The 17,174-nt window shown below is 35.7% G+C and overlaps 1 protein-coding gene across 2 annotated transcripts; it reads left to right on the top strand.

Moving 5' to 3' along the window:
- The first annotated feature begins 688 nt into the window (after positions 1 to 688).
- Positions 689 to 16,155, top strand: LOC117929146 (probable U3 small nucleolar RNA-associated protein 7). 2 transcript variants are annotated; one of them, XM_034849365.1, is made up of 9 exons: positions 689 to 805; positions 914 to 999; positions 2,730 to 2,795; positions 2,871 to 2,960; positions 3,238 to 3,370; positions 3,946 to 4,064; positions 9,866 to 9,933; positions 12,638 to 12,686; positions 14,858 to 16,155. In XM_034849365.1, exons 2-9 carry the CDS (start codon positions 943 to 945, stop codon positions 15,884 to 15,886), a joined length of 1,611 nt encoding a protein of 536 aa, XP_034705256.1. In that variant the 5' UTR covers positions 689 to 805; positions 914 to 942; the 3' UTR covers positions 15,887 to 16,155. The 2 variants fall into 2 exon arrangements, with proteins under 2 accessions (XP_034705256.1, XP_034705255.1); XM_034849364.1 differs by having other exon boundaries at positions 690 to 999.
- The last annotated feature ends 1,019 nt before the right edge of the window (positions 16,156 to 17,174 follow it).

Here is a 17,174-nt window from a genome sequence, read left to right as displayed (position 1 = left end):
TGGAGAGAATGAATGAAAATGTCGTAGGGAGTCATTTTTATAGATTTAATGATAACATTTAAAAGAAACGTGTCTTTAAAATACTAGACACATCCTTTAACAAATTGTATCTTAAGATACCAAACACATCCTTTGGAAGAGGTTACGTCTTTTAAATACAAAACACATCCTTTAAAACAAGTTTTGTCAATTAAGAAACAACATATCTTCTAAGAAAAAGAAAATCTTAATTTCCATTCACCATTATCAAATCCAACAAAAAGTGAATTAAGTCATTAGGAATAAAATGTAATATTATCAAAAATATTTTATAAATGGAAAAAAAGAATACAAAGGAAATCTAATAAAGACATCAATCCTGTAGATAAAATAGTACAATATTAATTTGAATCATTTTGAGGTATGTTTGATTAATTAATTAAAATTGATGTACTAATGAATAAATTATATAAATTAAAAAAATTAAATTCTTTATCAAATTTGAGAAACTCAAATTGATTTAATATTTAGAGAAAACTAATATTATGTCGCCCTTGGAGTTGGTTTTAACCTGGATCGATATTTAAAGGTTTATTAGTTGGGTTAGAAATCAGCCCACTTACGGCCCAACAGTTCAAAAATTGGGCTGGACCAGGCTCAGACCATTGTTACCGGACTGAAGCTAGCCGCATGTTCCACACCGTTTTAGGGTTTGGTTGCAGCACGGGAAGGCGCCATCTTTGTTTACAAACGCAAGCATTCAATCATTTGTTCTCCAAACGCTGCGTTTCCATCGATTTTGGGTTTTCAATCGACCGAGTTCTAGGTTAGAATCGTTTGGATGCTGAGAAAATACTATTTTGGTTAGATATTCTGGCTGTTTGGACTGTTAGGAGTTGAAATCGTAATCTTATTGTATCTGGGAGTTCTGCAGCGTGATCATTAAAAAATTGAAGGAGCTAGATGGGGGTGGAACAAGCAAATGGCACTCCTACAGAGGTGGTGCCGCCTTCCGAACAGGTATATATGGTTTCAATTTTCATCTTTTGCTTTGGTGTTGTGGGGTAGAACTTCCGCTTTGTTTTGTTCTTCTTCTACGTTCAAAGACAGGGGCGCTTCGTTGGTGTTGGCGACTAGCCTTGCTCCTCCTCGTAGGGAGCAGATCGAGGGGTTTTCAGTACAATGTAAGGGCGGTGGTTGTGGGCATGTGGGTTTGTTTTTCAGTAAGGGTTTGGTTTTGGATTTCCCAGAGACTCATTCTATCGATGCCAAGTGGGCAGACCTTGCGTCGTGCGGTGAAGTGATTGTTTGAAGAAAGGGTCGCCCCAGGAAGGACTCGGTGGGTGTGAAGGATGTCGTGTCCGACAGTTCAGGAATTTCGTCTCCTTCAGGGAGTGCCTGGGTTTGCCTGTGGAAGGCTTTGAGAAAGAAGTTGAGTCCCTGTTGAGAAAGCCAGAAGTTAGAAAGGGTCGTAGAGTGGTGAGGTCGAGTATTAACAGGAGGCCTTCCTCTGCCTCTCGCTTTGAAAGTGAGCTTCGAAAGTTGGAGTGCTCCGTTAATTAGAATCAGTCAAGCGGAAAAGGGAGAAGAAGCATGAAGTGCGGGTGAGGTTTGGTTTCTGAGTGTCTAAGCTAGTGATTGGGTGAAGGGTTGGAAGGTGGAGAGGAAGAGGATGTTTACGCTCTGGCCATTTCTTTGTAAGGGATTCACAGTAGTTGGTTTGCTTGTTTTTTCAAGGGGTCGTGGGCAACTGCCTCAGGTAGAGGCTTGGGGGAGTGGTATTTGGAGAAGCAAGTAGTTGTTGCTTGTTTTTCTGGGCAGGTTTGTTTTCCCTGGTCGGATAGCAGAACGTGGGCTAGGTTAAGTCGTTTGGGAGCCCTTTACTTCTATGATACACGGGGGTTGTCTTTGTTTTGTGCTCTTTGTTTTGGGTTGGTTTATTGGTTTTTTCTTCATTTCGTCTGCTTTTTGCTGTTCTTTGAATACTCCGTGTGTACCTAGTGCACCTTTTCTTGGGCTTTTAATATATTTGCTTATTTATCTATACAAAAAATCTATTGGGCAAGCTTGTTTAATGCTTTATTGTTCTATTTTTTTTTTTTGATAGATAAAAGGATGTATATTAAACAAGAAGAGGAAGCACCAAAAACAATACCCTCAAAGTATACAGGGAGTATACAAACAAGCCCAAAGACACTCCTAAGGGGAAAGGAAAACAACACACCACCTTCCCTTACTTAGAGCCTAACCAATCTAAAAAACTTATAAGAGAAGAAGGGCTCAAAACTAAAGAGTGATTTGAAGAGTGATTTTTTATATTCCCCAGTTGCTCCACATACTATGCAGTGGTTTCCTGCAATATTGCCAATGTTATGGTCCCTATGGATAGAAAGAAATAAAAAAAATTTCTAAGAGTTTATCTGAATTTCATTGAAAATTTGAAAACTTTAATTAGATTTTGTAGAAATTCATGTTTGTATGATAGCCTTATGTTGTTATTCCTTGGTGTCTTTATCCAATTTTTTTTTTTTTTTTTCTCTAATATTTTGAGGCCAACTTATGTATCTCATCTGGTTATTCTTGAAGTTCCATGATAATATTGTCCATTTGCTCATCAGTTCAAATAGTGGCACAATTGATGTTTAAACTGTCAACATTTTGGTGTCATCTGAACCTTTAGCATGATATATGAGAGCTTGACACTGGGCTTTTTGAATGCTTATTGTACTTATTTATTTATTTATTTGCAGGATATCTCTGATGAGTTAGATGTGAAAGTGAAGAAGTATCTTAGAGGTGAAGGTGCTAATTTAGAGGTATGACATTGGTGATTGCATTGCTAGTTGCTAGTTCTTTGTTCTGGTGACATCATTGCAATTTCTCCATTGCAGGCTTTACAAGATAAGAAATTGAAGGGTCAACTTGTTATTAGAGAAGAATTATATGGAAAATCTGCAAAAGCTGCTGCCAAGGCTGAGAAGGTGCTTTAACATCTTTATTTAGTTTTTTTTTTAAATGTTTTTTTATGTTATATATTCTTACAATTTTATCTCATACTTGAGATAACATGTTAAATTTGAGGTGGGTGAGGGGTTGTGGTGAGGATGGTGTTATCTCATAAAAGAATGGTGGAACAAACTGAAGTCTATTAGTATTCTGTTTAGCCAGATCTTGTATGTTTTCTGTTTCTTTATAGTGGACACAATATAACGCTAATATGCTTTGGATTATATCCTAATCTGCAATCGTTTTATTCAGTGGCTTATGCCAAGTGAGGGAGGCTATTTGGAGGCAGAAGGTATAGAGAAGACTTGGAGGATCAAACAGGAGTCTATTGCACGTGAAGTGGATATCCTAAGCTCAAAGAATCAATATGATATAGTCTTACCAGGTTGTTATCTATTGTCTGGTTGCTTTTAAATGAAATGGTTTAGTCATTCAGAAGTTTGGTTGACGAGTTGATTTTTTTAAAGGCAACTTTTTGATATTACCCTTCCTTGTTCCCTTATTGAACATAATAGGGGCACATGCACTGTGCACTTACACGTTTTTTTTATAAAAAATCTGAGTGTTAGAATCTGCAAATACCAGTTTCAGCTGTGTGAGAAAAAAAACAGTATTCTGAATGATTATAAACCTCATACTGAGATCTAGTGGTTGCTCTCATCTGTTTTTGGTTTCCTAATGATTATGGACTCACATATTGTTTTGCTGCTACCTAATTAACTAAGACCTGTTCCAACAAATTCTAATTATTTCAAAACCCTAATTTTCACTTAACTTCAGTTTGCATAACGTTCTGTTAATTGTTGATTTGCCCTGGAATCTTATGTTAGTAAGCTCTTTTAAGCATGACCTGTTCTTGACTACAAAAATATTAGCCTCGTACCCAGAGGTCGCTAATTTGTTTCTTCCTGCCTAGTTTTATTCAATTATTCACTTCATTTTGTCTTCTTAAATATGCAGAGCTTGGTCCTTACACTCTGGATTTCACCTCAAGTGGTCGGTATATGGCAGTTGGAGGACGTAAGGGCCACCTGGCTGTCATAGATATGAAAAGTATGGGTGTAATTAAAGACTTTCAGGTATCCATCAGTCCTTAAAATTTGAGCTAATTTTTTTATGGAGATATAACCTGATCTTGTATAAAACCTTTTATTTGTATCTCAGTTTGAAAGATGGGGTTACTAAAATTAAATGCTTAAAAGTGCGTTAAACTTGTCTTGGCAAATTACAAATTGTTAGGGTTAAAGCCTAAATAAGCTTGATATACAGTGTTGAACTCATCGTGTATTTGTTTTCATCAATTTATTGGGCCCAAAGAAGGCTGCTTTTTAGGTGGGTTGGTAGGGCTAAAGTAGAAAAAAGGAAGTTTTTTTTTTTTTTTTTTGATAGGTAAAAGCAATTGTATTAAAAGCGCCAAAGAAGATACAAGTTGTATACAAAGACGAAAATAGGGATTGATACACAAAAAAACAACTTCCTTGTTTCACTTATAGCCCAACCAATCAATAAAATCAAATAAAGACAACGAGTTGGAGCCTTCGGCTTCTCTCTTTCCATAAGGTCCAAAATAAAGCATAAAGGAGTTGCTTTCCATGTCTTCTTCCTTTTCTTCCCTACAAAGGCACCTTGCCAACTAAGGAGGGCATCCTTGATTGAGAAAGGCATTACCTATTGTACATCAAAAAGGGTAAAAATAGGACGTCACAACATGATTGTCTTGCGACAGTGAAGGAGGATATGATTTGTTGATTCCTTTTCTCCTTTACAAAAATAACATTTGTTTGGTAGACACCAACCCCTCCTTTTTAGCTGATCTAGAGTTAGAATTTTTTCTCAAACTATTTCTCAAGCAAAAAAGTTGACTCTCATTAAGACTCAAGGATTCCACACAATGCTTTTGGGGAATCCTTTTAGAATGTGTCTTGCTAAGGAGGAGTAAAAGGATTTAACCGTAAAAGTGTCTCTTTTTGATAATCACCAAGCTGTGACATTTTCAATGCCCCTTTTAATTACTTGCCTTTGTAACCTTTTGAGCAACTCTTCCATCTCTCCCAATTCCCAATCATTTATTTGTTTTGTGAATATTGGATTCCAACAACCCACTTTCTCAACCTACTCCTACATCTAGTTTACCCAGGCTTCTTTATTAGAGGCTATTGAAAACAACTCTAGGAAAGCCTCAGCCAGGGGATTCTCCCCACACCACCTATCATTCCAAAATCTCTCCCTCTTACTATTTCCTACCCTAAAACAACTTTGTTGTTAAACTCCTTCCTCGTGCTCTGAATCGCCTTCCAAAGGCCACACCATACGCTTCCCTTGAAGCTCTAGAACACCATCCCCCCTCTTCCTCTCTGAACTTTCCTACAATCATCTGTGTCCAAAGAGATTTATTCTCAGATGCAAATCTCCAACACCATTTCTTAGAAGGGCCTTATCCATAGTGGACAACTTTCTAATACCCAAGCCCCCATCCTTTTTATCCAAGCTAACTATTGACCAGTTCCCTAGGTAAGGCCTACTTTGGATCTCTCCTCCCCCCTATTTGAAGCTTCTCCAATCTAAAGCTCACCTTACAAGGGATTACAAATAAAGACATGTAGTAGATCGGTAACTTAGATAAAGTGCTTTTTATTGAAGTTAGTCTCCCTCCTTTTGATAAGTACTACCTCTTTCACAAAGCAAGTCTTTTCTAAAATCTTTCCTCCATTGCATCCCACACTTGTAAAGACTTAAAGGAAGTCCCAAAGGGAGGCCTAAATAAGTAGTAGGGAGAAAGCCCACTTTACACCCCACCACCCAAGCCAAATCCTCTATATTAGAAACTTGCTCCTTTGGGATCAACACACTTTTATCCAAATCAAATTTTAAACCAAAAATCACCTCAAACCACATGGACGCCTAACTCAAAGACTCCAAATGCTCCTTGTTTGAGTCACAAAAAATCAGAGTGTCATCAACAAAAAGAAGAAAAGACAATCACATATCCACTCCTTTCCCACTAGCCAAGAAGCCTTGCATGAAGCCCCCTTCCATAGCCCTCTTCAAAATACTAGAAAGCGCCTCCATTTATTTATTTATTGATAGGAAACGACAAAGAAATCTATTGATAGAAAAAAGAAGTACAAGAGAAGGATGAGGAATCCTCCCACCAAAGAAAAGCTAAACTACAAGAATACAAAAACAAGAATGTACAATGTAAAAACAAACAATTTCTCTAAGTTAGACCAACCCGTTGGAGCTACACACTGCTAGCCATGATGAAAAGAAACCTACTTGTCTCCATTACCATGATGAAAAGAAAAAGGGAAAGAGGATCTACTTGTCTTAGGCCTCTAGAACTTTGAAAGAAACCTATAGGGGTCCCATTAATCAGAATCAAAAAGTGAGCTAAGGAGATGCACCACCTAATCTATATTACCCACTTAGCCTCAAAGCCCATCTTTTCCATGGTTGCTAATAAAACCCCCATTTCACATGACCATAGGCCTTTTCAATATCCATTTTGCAGAGGACCCCCCTTTCTGTGCTCTTTAGCCTCAAATCTAGTGCCTCATTTGCTATAAAGACTTCATCCAAGATTTGTCTAGCCTCCACAAAAGCGTGTTTCGAATTTGAAATCACTCTCCCTACCACTCTTTTTAGCGTGTTAGCCAAAACTTTAGCTAGGAGCTTATAAAGACTCTTCACCAAACTAATAGGATAGAAGTCCCTCAAATCCTTTGCACCCCCTTTATTAAGAATGATCACAATAAAAGTGGCATTAAAGCTTCTCTCAAAATGGCCAAAATCATGAAAACTCTACAAAGAAGCCCATAACTTCATTCTTGACCATGTCCCAACAAAATTTTGGACGTTGTTTTGATAGCAAATGAGGTTGTTGATTCTAGATTTAAGGGCAATTCAAGAGGCATCATTTGTAAGTTTGATATTGAAAAGGCTTACAACCATGTAAATTGGAGTTTTGTTCTTGCAGTATTGGAAAAAATTGAGTTTGGCTCCAAGTGGATTAGGTGGTGTATCTCTATTAGTATGTTTCTCTATCTTGGTCAGTGGTCCCCATTATATTTCTTCTAAAGCTCTAGAAGCTTGAGACAAAAAGATCCTTTGTTCCCTTATCTATTCATCATGGCAATGGAGGCTCTTTCCCGCATTCTTTATGATATTAGTAAGAGAGCCTAGAGTATTTGAGTTGGATTTTTATGTGGTTTGAGATTATTTTAGGGTTAAAGATCAACCTGGAGATAAGTGAGTTAATTCCTATTGGGGTGGGCTCAAATATGGAGGATCTTATTGGGGTTTTAAGTTGCAAGGTAGGTGTTTTCCCAACCATCAATTTAAGCCTTCCTTTGGGAGCCCCTTACAAGTCCTTTAGGGTTTGGGAAGGGGTGGAAGAAAGATTCCGAAGAAGACTTGCTATGTGGAAGAGACAATATTTATCAAAAGGTGAAAGGCTGACTCTAGTAAAAAGTACTTTGTCTAGCTTGTCGATTAATTTCATGTCCCTTTTTGTCATCTTGAAGAGGATAGTTGTTAGGCTAAAAAAGATTCAAAGAGATTTTCCTTTTTTTTTTTTTTTTTGTGGGGAGGTTGCTTTGGAACATTAGTTGCATCTGGTGAGTTGGTCTATCATTTGCATGGAAAAACAAAAGGGGGGCTTGAGCATAAGAAACTTATGCATCCTTAATAAGGTTCTTTTAGGAAAATGGTCTTGGAGATCTTGCGTTTCAAGAGTTTGAAGATTGTTGGGGTTTCTTTTGTTTTTAGAGTTCTATTGTTGGGTGTTTTCCTTGGTATTTGTGTAGGAAGGACCTCTCATCCTTCCCTTGGTTTTTTTCTCTTTCTTTTGCCTCTTTTTTCTCTCATGTATTTGTTCTTTTATTAATATAATCTTCTTTGTTTCTGATCAAAAAAAAAAAAATGGTCTTGGAGATTTGTGAGTGAAAGGAATCCTGTTTGGAAACAAGTTAGTACAAGAAAGAAGAAAGAGGGTGGAGTGCTAAAAAAGTGAGAGAAGGTTATGGAGTGGGGGTGTGAAAGGTAATCAAAGGTGGGAGGCTTTCATGGATAGAAAAGGTTTTAAGGAACAAGGTGAAGTTCTGGAAGGACAAGTGATGTGGGGACATGTGTTTGAGAGAGTCTTTCTGAATCTCTATTCTATAGCCTTTTCAAAAAATACTTGAGTGGTAGATGTTTGGGATGGTAGTAGTTGGAAGAAGTCTTTTTTGGGAGGTTGTATGAACGCTCCATAAGTATGGGTATTGAAGATATTATGGTGTGGTTGGGTACAAAGAATGCTAGCTTCTCAATTAAGTTCTATTCTTCTTTCTCAAATAGTAGAGTGAAACTGTTTCCTTATGACACAATATGGAATTCCTAGGTGCTATCGAGAATTGGCTTCTTTGCTTGGAAAGCAACTTGGGCTAGAATTTTGACTTTGGATCAACTTAAAAGGAGGGGCTAGAAGATTCCTAATAAATGCTATATGTGTAAAGCAGAAGAAGAGATGGTTGACCACATTCTCCTTCATTGTTCAAAAGTAGATATTTTGTGGTAGTTGATTTTTGCTCTTTTTGGTGTACAATCAATGATGCACTTTTCAGTTAGGGGTGTTCTTTTGAGCTAGCATGGTCTTTTGTAAGAAAGAAGAGAACAAAGGCTTCGAAGGTTGCTCCGTTGTGCTTGTTTTGGACCATTTGGAGGGAGAGAAATAGGAGAACTTTTGATGATTGTGAAATTATGGACCAAGCAATTAAAAATTCCTTTTTGTATCTTTTTTTGGGATTGGGCTAGAGTGTATGGTGGGGGTTGTTCCTAGTCGTTGATATTTGTGGATTGGTTAGGCTCTATGTAGGTCAAGGTTGCTGGTTTTTATGTCTTCATGCTGTTTCTAGCCTTTTGGTTGCTTTGTATACATCTTGTATACCTTCTTTTATTCCGTTTAATACAATCTCTACTTACCTATAAAAAAAATACAAGGTTCTAAACTAATAATATAAGGATAAGGCTCAAGGAAGCGCTCATGAAGGTTTCACTAGTAGAGATCCAATGGGAGGATAGGAAGAAGAATAAAACAAGTCCCAAACTGAATCTACTCTGCACCAAATAAAGATCCTCAAAATAATCTGTGTTTCTTTCCTGATTAACCCCATAAAACCCTGATGACCCTCAAAGCCTCTAAAAGAAATGTTCACCATCTCTGCCACACTGTAGAGAGTGTTATGTAGGAAAATGTGAACATCTGAGTGCTCAAAGGAGGCATGAATTAAACACAAGAATGAAATTTACATTGCTGACTATCATCTGAGCAATTCATAGGCTCAACACGTTGCCCCAAAAAGTTTGAATTTGCCTTATAATAGTATTAATTACACTCATTGCTCTATGCTGTTTAGTGCAATAAGTCTTGTGTTTAAAACTATTTGCTAAAAACCTGAGCAAGTGTCAATCCTAGAACTCAAAATTGCAGAGCCAGACTCATAATTATTTCTATATATATATATATGAGATAAAATGATACTTCTCATATGAGAACATCAACTTCAAAACATATAATAATGCTGGAATTGTAATTATAAATAAAACAATCAGTAGATTTTTTATTCATCAAATTCAATAAATAAGATTCCCTTGGCTTTTTTTTAATCTGAAAGCAGATTTGTTGAACAATTCCAAACTAATTTTTATATAGTTTGTCTATTAAAAACATATTTTGTGAAAATTTGTTGAACATCATATTCCAGTAACTACATTAAGTTTTCCAGTTAGAGTAAGTTTGCTTTAAAAATTAATAAAAAGTTTAATTCATGTTGGCTTTTTAATAAATCTTGTAGGAATTAAAAGCTGACATGATTTTTTTTTTCTTTTTTTCCTGCTGCAGGTTAGGGAAACAGTCCGTGATGTGGTGTTCTTGCACAATGAGCTGTTTTTTGCTGCTGCCCAAAAGAAGTATGCCCTTTTCTATAAATAGAATATTCTTCACTATATGAATGTGTGTTATTTCTTATGAGAACATTTCTGTTAAGATTCAAAACTGTATGATAAGAGTATAGGCACATGCTTCCATTTGGATTGGTGCCCAGAATTTTTTAGGTGACCTTGATACAAAGCTAAAAAACTTTTACTCCCTTAAACCAGTATAGCTGTTGATGCCAGGGCAATGTGGTTCAGGCATGATATTCTGTTTATCTTGGCTAAAAGTTGGAAGTGAAGTTTCAAGCAGGGGTTAGACCTTTGATTTTCCCCAAGAAATAGTGCTTGCCAATTGCCGTATCTGTTTTGACACACTGATAAAATTCAAGGGTTGCTTTAACATGATCATTTTTTTTCTTCTCTCAAATGGCCTACATTGAACCTGTCGTTCAGTCCTGATTCTGCTTTGTGTCCATTAATCTGTTGGAACCCCTCTCCTCGGTCATTTTGTTCTGTTTCAATATGTTTATCACCTCAGTTACAGTGACTGATTATCCTCCACTACAACTAGGCTTCTGTTTTGCTATCTGATCTCCTAGTGACATGCCATTGTTCTCTTGATGCAGGTCGTTTTAAATTGATATAGTGAATCTGTATGCAAACTGTTGCATTATAGGTTTTATATCCTCCCGAAGGCCTACTTGCAAAATTTCCATATTTAGTTTTAAGACTTCCAATAAAACAGTTATCTGACCAAATAAGTTGGGGATTTTAGTCATACTGTACATATTGTTTGTTCTTTTGACACAAGTCTGGAAGTAACTTTCTCTGAGACTTCAGGCTGTTTACTTGTGTTTGTTTTATAATTTTTTTTTTGAGAGAGTTTTGTTTAAATGCAAAAAAGAATTTTTATTTTTTATTTTTAACTTTTGTTTAAAATAAAAAACTATTCTCTTTTTTCTTTTAAATCCTCATCCAAATAAAAACCCTACTCTCGTTCTACTGCCTTTTAAGTCTATATATGTATTTTATGATTAATTTTAGGATAAATTTTAGGATAAATTTAATTCACCTCCCCAAAGGTTTGAGCTAAATACTTAGCTACCATAAGTTTGCAATTCCATCAAATACCTCCCTTATTTTACATTAAGGAAAGATGAGTGGAAATAACAAATAAGAAGGGCCAGAGATGTATTTGATAAAATTTCAAACTAATGGTGACTAGGCGTATTTAGCCCAAACTTTAATTGAGTGAAATTAACCATTAATTTTATAATGTAAAGTTTTTTAATTGAATTATATTTTATTAAAAGATAAGCTTTTAGAATTTTATAACATGTGAAATTTTGGGACACTAAGAGCCCATTTGGTAGTGATTCTAAGAAGCGATTCTAATATTTCTAGCACTTGAAATTTTTTTATTTTTCAAGTGTTAGAAGGGGTAGAAACACTTTCTAAAATCACTGTCAAACATGCTTTAAATTTGTTAGGAGAGTTTTGCTTAGAAAAGCTTCTCTCTCTCTCGCTCTCTCTTTTTTCTAGAAATTTTAGCATTATTTTGTTGTTGATTATTTTAAGTATTGATCTAGACTTAAATGGAAAATCTGAAATAAGTTTATTAAACTTTAAAGAAGATTAGAAAATTTGATGAAATTAATGGAGTTGGAAGATATTTGAATCTAAATTAAATATGAGAAATTACTCAAAGATAATAGTAATTAAAAAAGGGGCAATGCACACATACAGGGAAGTTTGTTTGTGCCAATAAATACCTTTTTTTTTCTTCCCTCTTTCCAAATTAAGAATGTACCAAGAAATCACTCTCTTAGGCATGTATCAAGAAAAAAAAAATCCTGATAAATTTTGGTATTTTGAGATGTTTTGTGAAATTATTAATCTTTAAATATTTTATCATAATTATATAAGACATCTAATTACTAATTTTAAAATATTTTTAGCATGTAAACACATGCACTTATGTTAATAAAAACAATCATTCAAACTTATGTATTTAGCTCCATTCAGATATTAGTATTTCAGATTATTAGGCTGCAGGGTTAAATGATTATGCTTCCCAATACGCCTTATTCTTTCAATTTTGGTGGTTGAATAAATCATATACTCAATCCAGTCTTTCCCACCTGGGGAGGCTTTATTGCTTCATTCATGTTTTGCCATCCTCCTGCTACATTAAGCACCATTTTTCTGTTAAATATAGGCCATTTGGTTTGACCTGGTGCAGTCATTAATTTTTGTAGGACATGAACAACCATCTCAATCCACTTTCTATTATCCTTTTGCTAATAGGACTTCCTTCAAAATTTTCATGGATTCACATACTTTGGTCTTTCCTCTCTTGCCTTTTCATTCATCGATCTTACCCTTTCATTTTAGCCGCGCTCATTCTATACCTATGTTTCTTTACCCACATTCTGCACCATAAATCACATCTAGCCTTATCCTTTTCTATTGAAATTCCTTCCAATCTGATGACAGTAAAGATGATCACAGCATACTCGCTTGTTGGTTTGGTTAAAAGATTTGACTCTTAAAAACGCTTTCAGTTTTCCATCTGTGGTGCAACTGTTTAATTTCATTAGTTGTAAAGGATATTTTAATCTTTCTATGTTCTTTCATCAGCGCGGTCAACAACCAGCTGTATGATCAGCAATAGTCTGTTAAATAGATCATCCAATAGTATTATTTGGATCATATAGCTAATAAATCTAAAAACTGACAGGTATCCATATATTTATAACCGGGATGGGACAGAACTTCACTGTCTAAAGGTTAGTATCTCCCCTTAAAGGAATTGTTTATCGATCCTCTTGAGCATTCCAGAGGCTTTTCCCTGACTAGTTTGATGGTTCATTATGATACATCTGTCTGTTTTGTTTTCACGTCATCTATGGGGGCCTGATGTTTTTGTTTATTTTGTTTACAATGTTTATGGGGCTCATCATTCTAACTCTCCATTTCAAATATCTATATTGTTGGTCACTTTTTTTTTTTACAAGTACAACATATTAGAATAACTCATAGATATATAACTTTGTAGAAAGTCAAATAAGTCAACTTTTGCATTTTTAGATTGCTATAACCCACTTCTGTTCTTGACTCTTTCAAACCAGTTTACCCACAAGTTAGTAAGGATAGCTCTTATCCAGAATGCTTTCATTCTCTGGCTTCTTCTCCCAACCCTCTGAATGGAAATAATTAATGCATCTGTAATGCCCCAAGAAGAGAACCACACCCTGTGTCTTTGTCCAGAATTGGTGGTTGATTTAGTTGTAAGGTTTCCTTTTTTTGGATTTGGTGGATTCAGTAAGTTGTTCCACTTATTTGATAGTTCCTTATTGATAGGGCTGTATGTGGGCTACACTTTCAAACTAAAATTAAGGATACTTTTTTTTTTTTTTTCTTTGATAAGTAAAAAAGATAAAATTGTATTGAAAAGAGCTGCCAAAACAGCGACTCAAAGTATACAAAGAAGATACACCTCCCCCATCAAACACAGAGGAGTAAGAAAAACCCTACCCTCAACGAGAACCCACCCAATCAAGGAAACCAACTAAAGTCGAAGGACTATCTTTTATGAACAAATTTGTCTCCAACCAAAGCAAGAACACAAAAGAACTTTTAAGTCTTTGGATGGACAACACATCATCTTCAAACACAATACTATTCCTAACCTACCAAACCGTCCAAAAAATACATAAGGAACCTACTCTCCAAACTTCCTTTCTCTTTTTTCCCACCAAAGACCTGTTCCAGCTCAACAGCGTCTCTTTAACAGTGGCTGGCAGCACCCACTGCACCCTAAAGAGAGAAAAAAACAATGCCCATAAAGTCCTTGTCTTGCCACAATGGAGAAGGATGTGATCTATCGATTCGTCATGCATTTGACAAAGGTAACATCTATTCGCTAAAGGCCATCCTCTTTTTTGGAGTTGGTCCAAAGTAAGAGCTTTTCCCCACATTGCTTCCCACCCAAAAAATCTCACTTTAGGCTGCACGCAAGTTTTCCAAATAACATTTGATGGGAAAGAGACTAAAGGGCCAGAACCTAACTAAAAATAAGGATACTATTAAAGAGTATGATATACATTGTGAATCAAAATCCTACAAGCTTGAACTTTTAGGAAAATTGGTTGTTCAACATGATATCAGAGCCTTGTTGGTGGGAAGTCATGTGTTCGAACCTCACCGCATAATTGTATCCCTAATTTATTAAAGAGGCTAATTATGGTTGCTTTCCTACATACCTATGTATCTCTCCACATGTGGGTATGGGGCCGTAGGTTACAGAGGGTATTAAGGAGCATGATATGCATTGTAAACGCAAATTCTATAAGTTTAAGCTTTTAAAAAAATTAGTTACCTATAAAAAAAAGGTTTAAGCTTTTAGGAAAATTAATTTTCAATAGATACAAAAATCATTTACCTCAAAGAAAGCTCAAGTACAGGTTCATCAAAAACTAGGTAGAGAAGCTGGCTTCTTATTCAGAATTCTGATGTCATCAATAGCAGTATGCTTTGATTGCCTTCCCACTTGTTGAAATCAAATAATATTTGAATGCCATATTGTTCCATCACTTGGATGTTTTATGCTTGCATTTGTCTTGGAATTAATTTATGAAGTTTGATGCACAGAGGTCTAGCTTGATACATGCCAAACAGGCTGATATTATTATGGAACATAAACTGTACGCCATCATGTCAGAAGCATAGGTCCTTTGCATAGACTTTATTTTGTATCATGCTGTTGTCTGGTTATCTCTCCATTAGAATCTGTAATGGTAGGACCCTTGTGATTCCACATACATGTGCACCTTCCTCTCATTAGCTGTGTCCAGATTCTGATACATGATGGAGTTACCTAGCTTTTATCTTATGTAGTTTCCTTGCATTTCATATTTATTTGAGTTGCTTATGGTCTAAAGCTCTTTTTGTCCTTCAGGAGCATGGTTCAGTACTAAAACTTCAGTTTCTGAAAAACCATTTCCTCTTAGCATCCATAAATAAATTTGGGCAGCTTCATTACCAAGATGTTACTATGGGTGAAATGGTTGGTAACTACCGGACTGGACTAGGCCGTACTGCCATAATGCAGGTGAATCCATTCAATGGAGTTGTTGGTTTGGGTCATTCTGGTGGTATAGTGACCATGTGGAAGCCTACCAGCTCTGCTCCCCTCGTGAAGATGCTGTGTCATCATGGACCCGTCTCAGCTTTAGCATTCCACCCCAATGGACATCTCATGGCCACAGCTGGCATGGATAAGAAAATCAAGCTTTGGGACTTGAGGAAATTTGAGGTTCTCCAAACTTTACCAGGCCATGCCAAGACCTTGGACTTCAGTCAGAAAGGTTTGCTTGCCACTGGAACCGGCTCATTTGTACAAATTCTCGGAGATTTCTCAGGGACTGAAAATTATAGTCGGTATATGGGTCATTCCATGGCGAAAGGCTACCAGATAGGAAAAGTTCTGTTCCGACCATACGAAGATGTTCTGAGCATAGGGCACTCTATGGGTTGGTCTTGTATTCTCATCCCTGGATCTGGAGAACCCAACTTCGATTCATGGGTAGCAAACCCGTTTGAAACATCGAAACAGCGGAGAGAGAAGGAAGTACACTCTCTTCTCGACAAGCTCCCGCCTGAAACAATTATGCTGGACCCCACCAAGATTGGTACAGTGAGGCAATCAAGGAAGAGAGAGAAGCCAACAAAGCAGGAGAGAAAGGCCGAAATGGAGGCTGCTGTGGAAGATGCCAAGAGCATTCCCCTGAGGAAGAAAATGAAGGGGAAGAACAAGCCGAGTAAGAAAGTGAAGAAGAGGGAGGAGGCAGTTGCCAGAGCCAAGAAGCCATTCCTGGAGCGACAAATGGATGAAGAAAATTTGTCTAGAAAGAAACAGAAAATAAGTGGGGAAATTGAACTGCCCAAATCTCTACAGCGCTTTGCTCGCAAGAAAGCAACAACATGATTATAACATTATTTTGTGAAGCTTATACTATAGTTTTGTTTTTCCCTCCTCTCCACTCCATTTGCCCCCTTTTTTGGTGTTCATCTGATCTAAAATGTATTTTATTTTCCAATTTTTTGTTGTGTACTTGAGAGGTAAATTAGATTAGATTGGCGGAAAAATGATTAATGCAGTGAGTCGACCCAAGTAGTTGGGATTTTGAGCAGAATTTGATCGGAAACTAAATTGGGCAAATTTCACTAACAATGTTTAAGATGGGTATGATGTTATATTGTTGTGTAGGGAGTGATATGGTCAACAATGGAGGTGGTAGGTGATACTGATAGCTCTACAAGGCCGCCACTGGCAAAAGCCATTCCTACGTCTCCTCTAATCCCTAATCACCTCACAGAGGGCTTTGAGTCTGTGGGAATTGTTTATCAGCTTGAAAACAAGATTGGTAATTTTTAATTTTGTGAGAAATGGGTGTTTTTGGAAAATGTATTTTATTATTTTCAGTTGTTTTTTTCTCTTATATTTTTGGGATTTTAAAAAATAATTGTATAAATATGAAGAATAATTGAATATAAAGCATTATATATAAAAATTATTTTTTTAAAAAATTTGGGAACACAAAAAAATATTTTTCTTTTTATTTTCCTTCAAATTTTGAATTTTATAATTTATACATTAATATATGTTTTTGTTAATTTTATTTTAGTGATGTTCTTTCTTTTAACTTTAATATGTTTTGATTATTTTATATTGTGAAGTTATAATAATAAATTGTTTCAATAGCGTATCCTTTGATCATTTAGATACTATATTTGATCATTTGTAATATTACTTTAATTAATGAGTACATATAATTGAATTAATTTTAGAGAATTTATATTTTATGTGATTGTACGGAAACTTACTTTTTTTAAAAAAAAAACCAATAAACTTGAGTTTGGTGCAAATGTGACTTCTATGGCCTAAAAATTATCATTTATAAACACATATCCAAACAGACTTTTTCATAACATGTTGGAGTTATACTATTTTATTTTTAATTATTAAGAAACTGTATTTACTTGTTTACTCCGTAATTAGGAGTTGCAATTTTAGTATAGATTTTAGAAGGGTTAATTTCATTGACTTCTTTTGAGGTTTTGATTAAATACATCTCGCTTTTATTGGTTTGAAATCTCTCAATTCTTCTTATTTGATATTTTCACCCTCTTTTCCTCTAATTAAAAATAAGAAAAGTATTTAATGAATTTTTAAATGAACGATTATATTTAGTCAAAACCTGGGAGGGAGTGAG

Source organism: Vitis riparia, chromosome 13 (genome assembly GCF_004353265.1).
Source record: "Vitis riparia cultivar Riparia Gloire de Montpellier isolate 1030 chromosome 13, EGFV_Vit.rip_1.0, whole genome shotgun sequence".
Lineage (NCBI taxonomy): Eukaryota > Viridiplantae > Streptophyta > Magnoliopsida > Vitales > Vitaceae > Vitis > Vitis riparia.
The sequence above is the reverse complement of the archived record's forward strand: the minus strand, read 5'-3'. Positions and strand labels throughout refer to the sequence as shown.

Excerpts from the sequence above, each read along its gene's own strand:
- LOC117929146 (XM_034849365.1), top strand. The coding sequence starts at position 943 with ATGGGGGTGGAACAAGCAAATGGCACTCCTACAGAGGTGGTGCCGCCT. Across the intron at positions 2,796-2,870 it reads GTGAAGGTGCTAATTTAGAG|GCTTTACAAGATAAGAAATT; the intron begins GTATGACATTGG and ends TCTCCATTGCAG. Across the intron at positions 4,065-9,865 it reads GTGTAATTAAAGACTTTCAG|GTTAGGGAAACAGTCCGTGA; the intron begins GTATCCATCAGT and ends TTCCTGCTGCAG.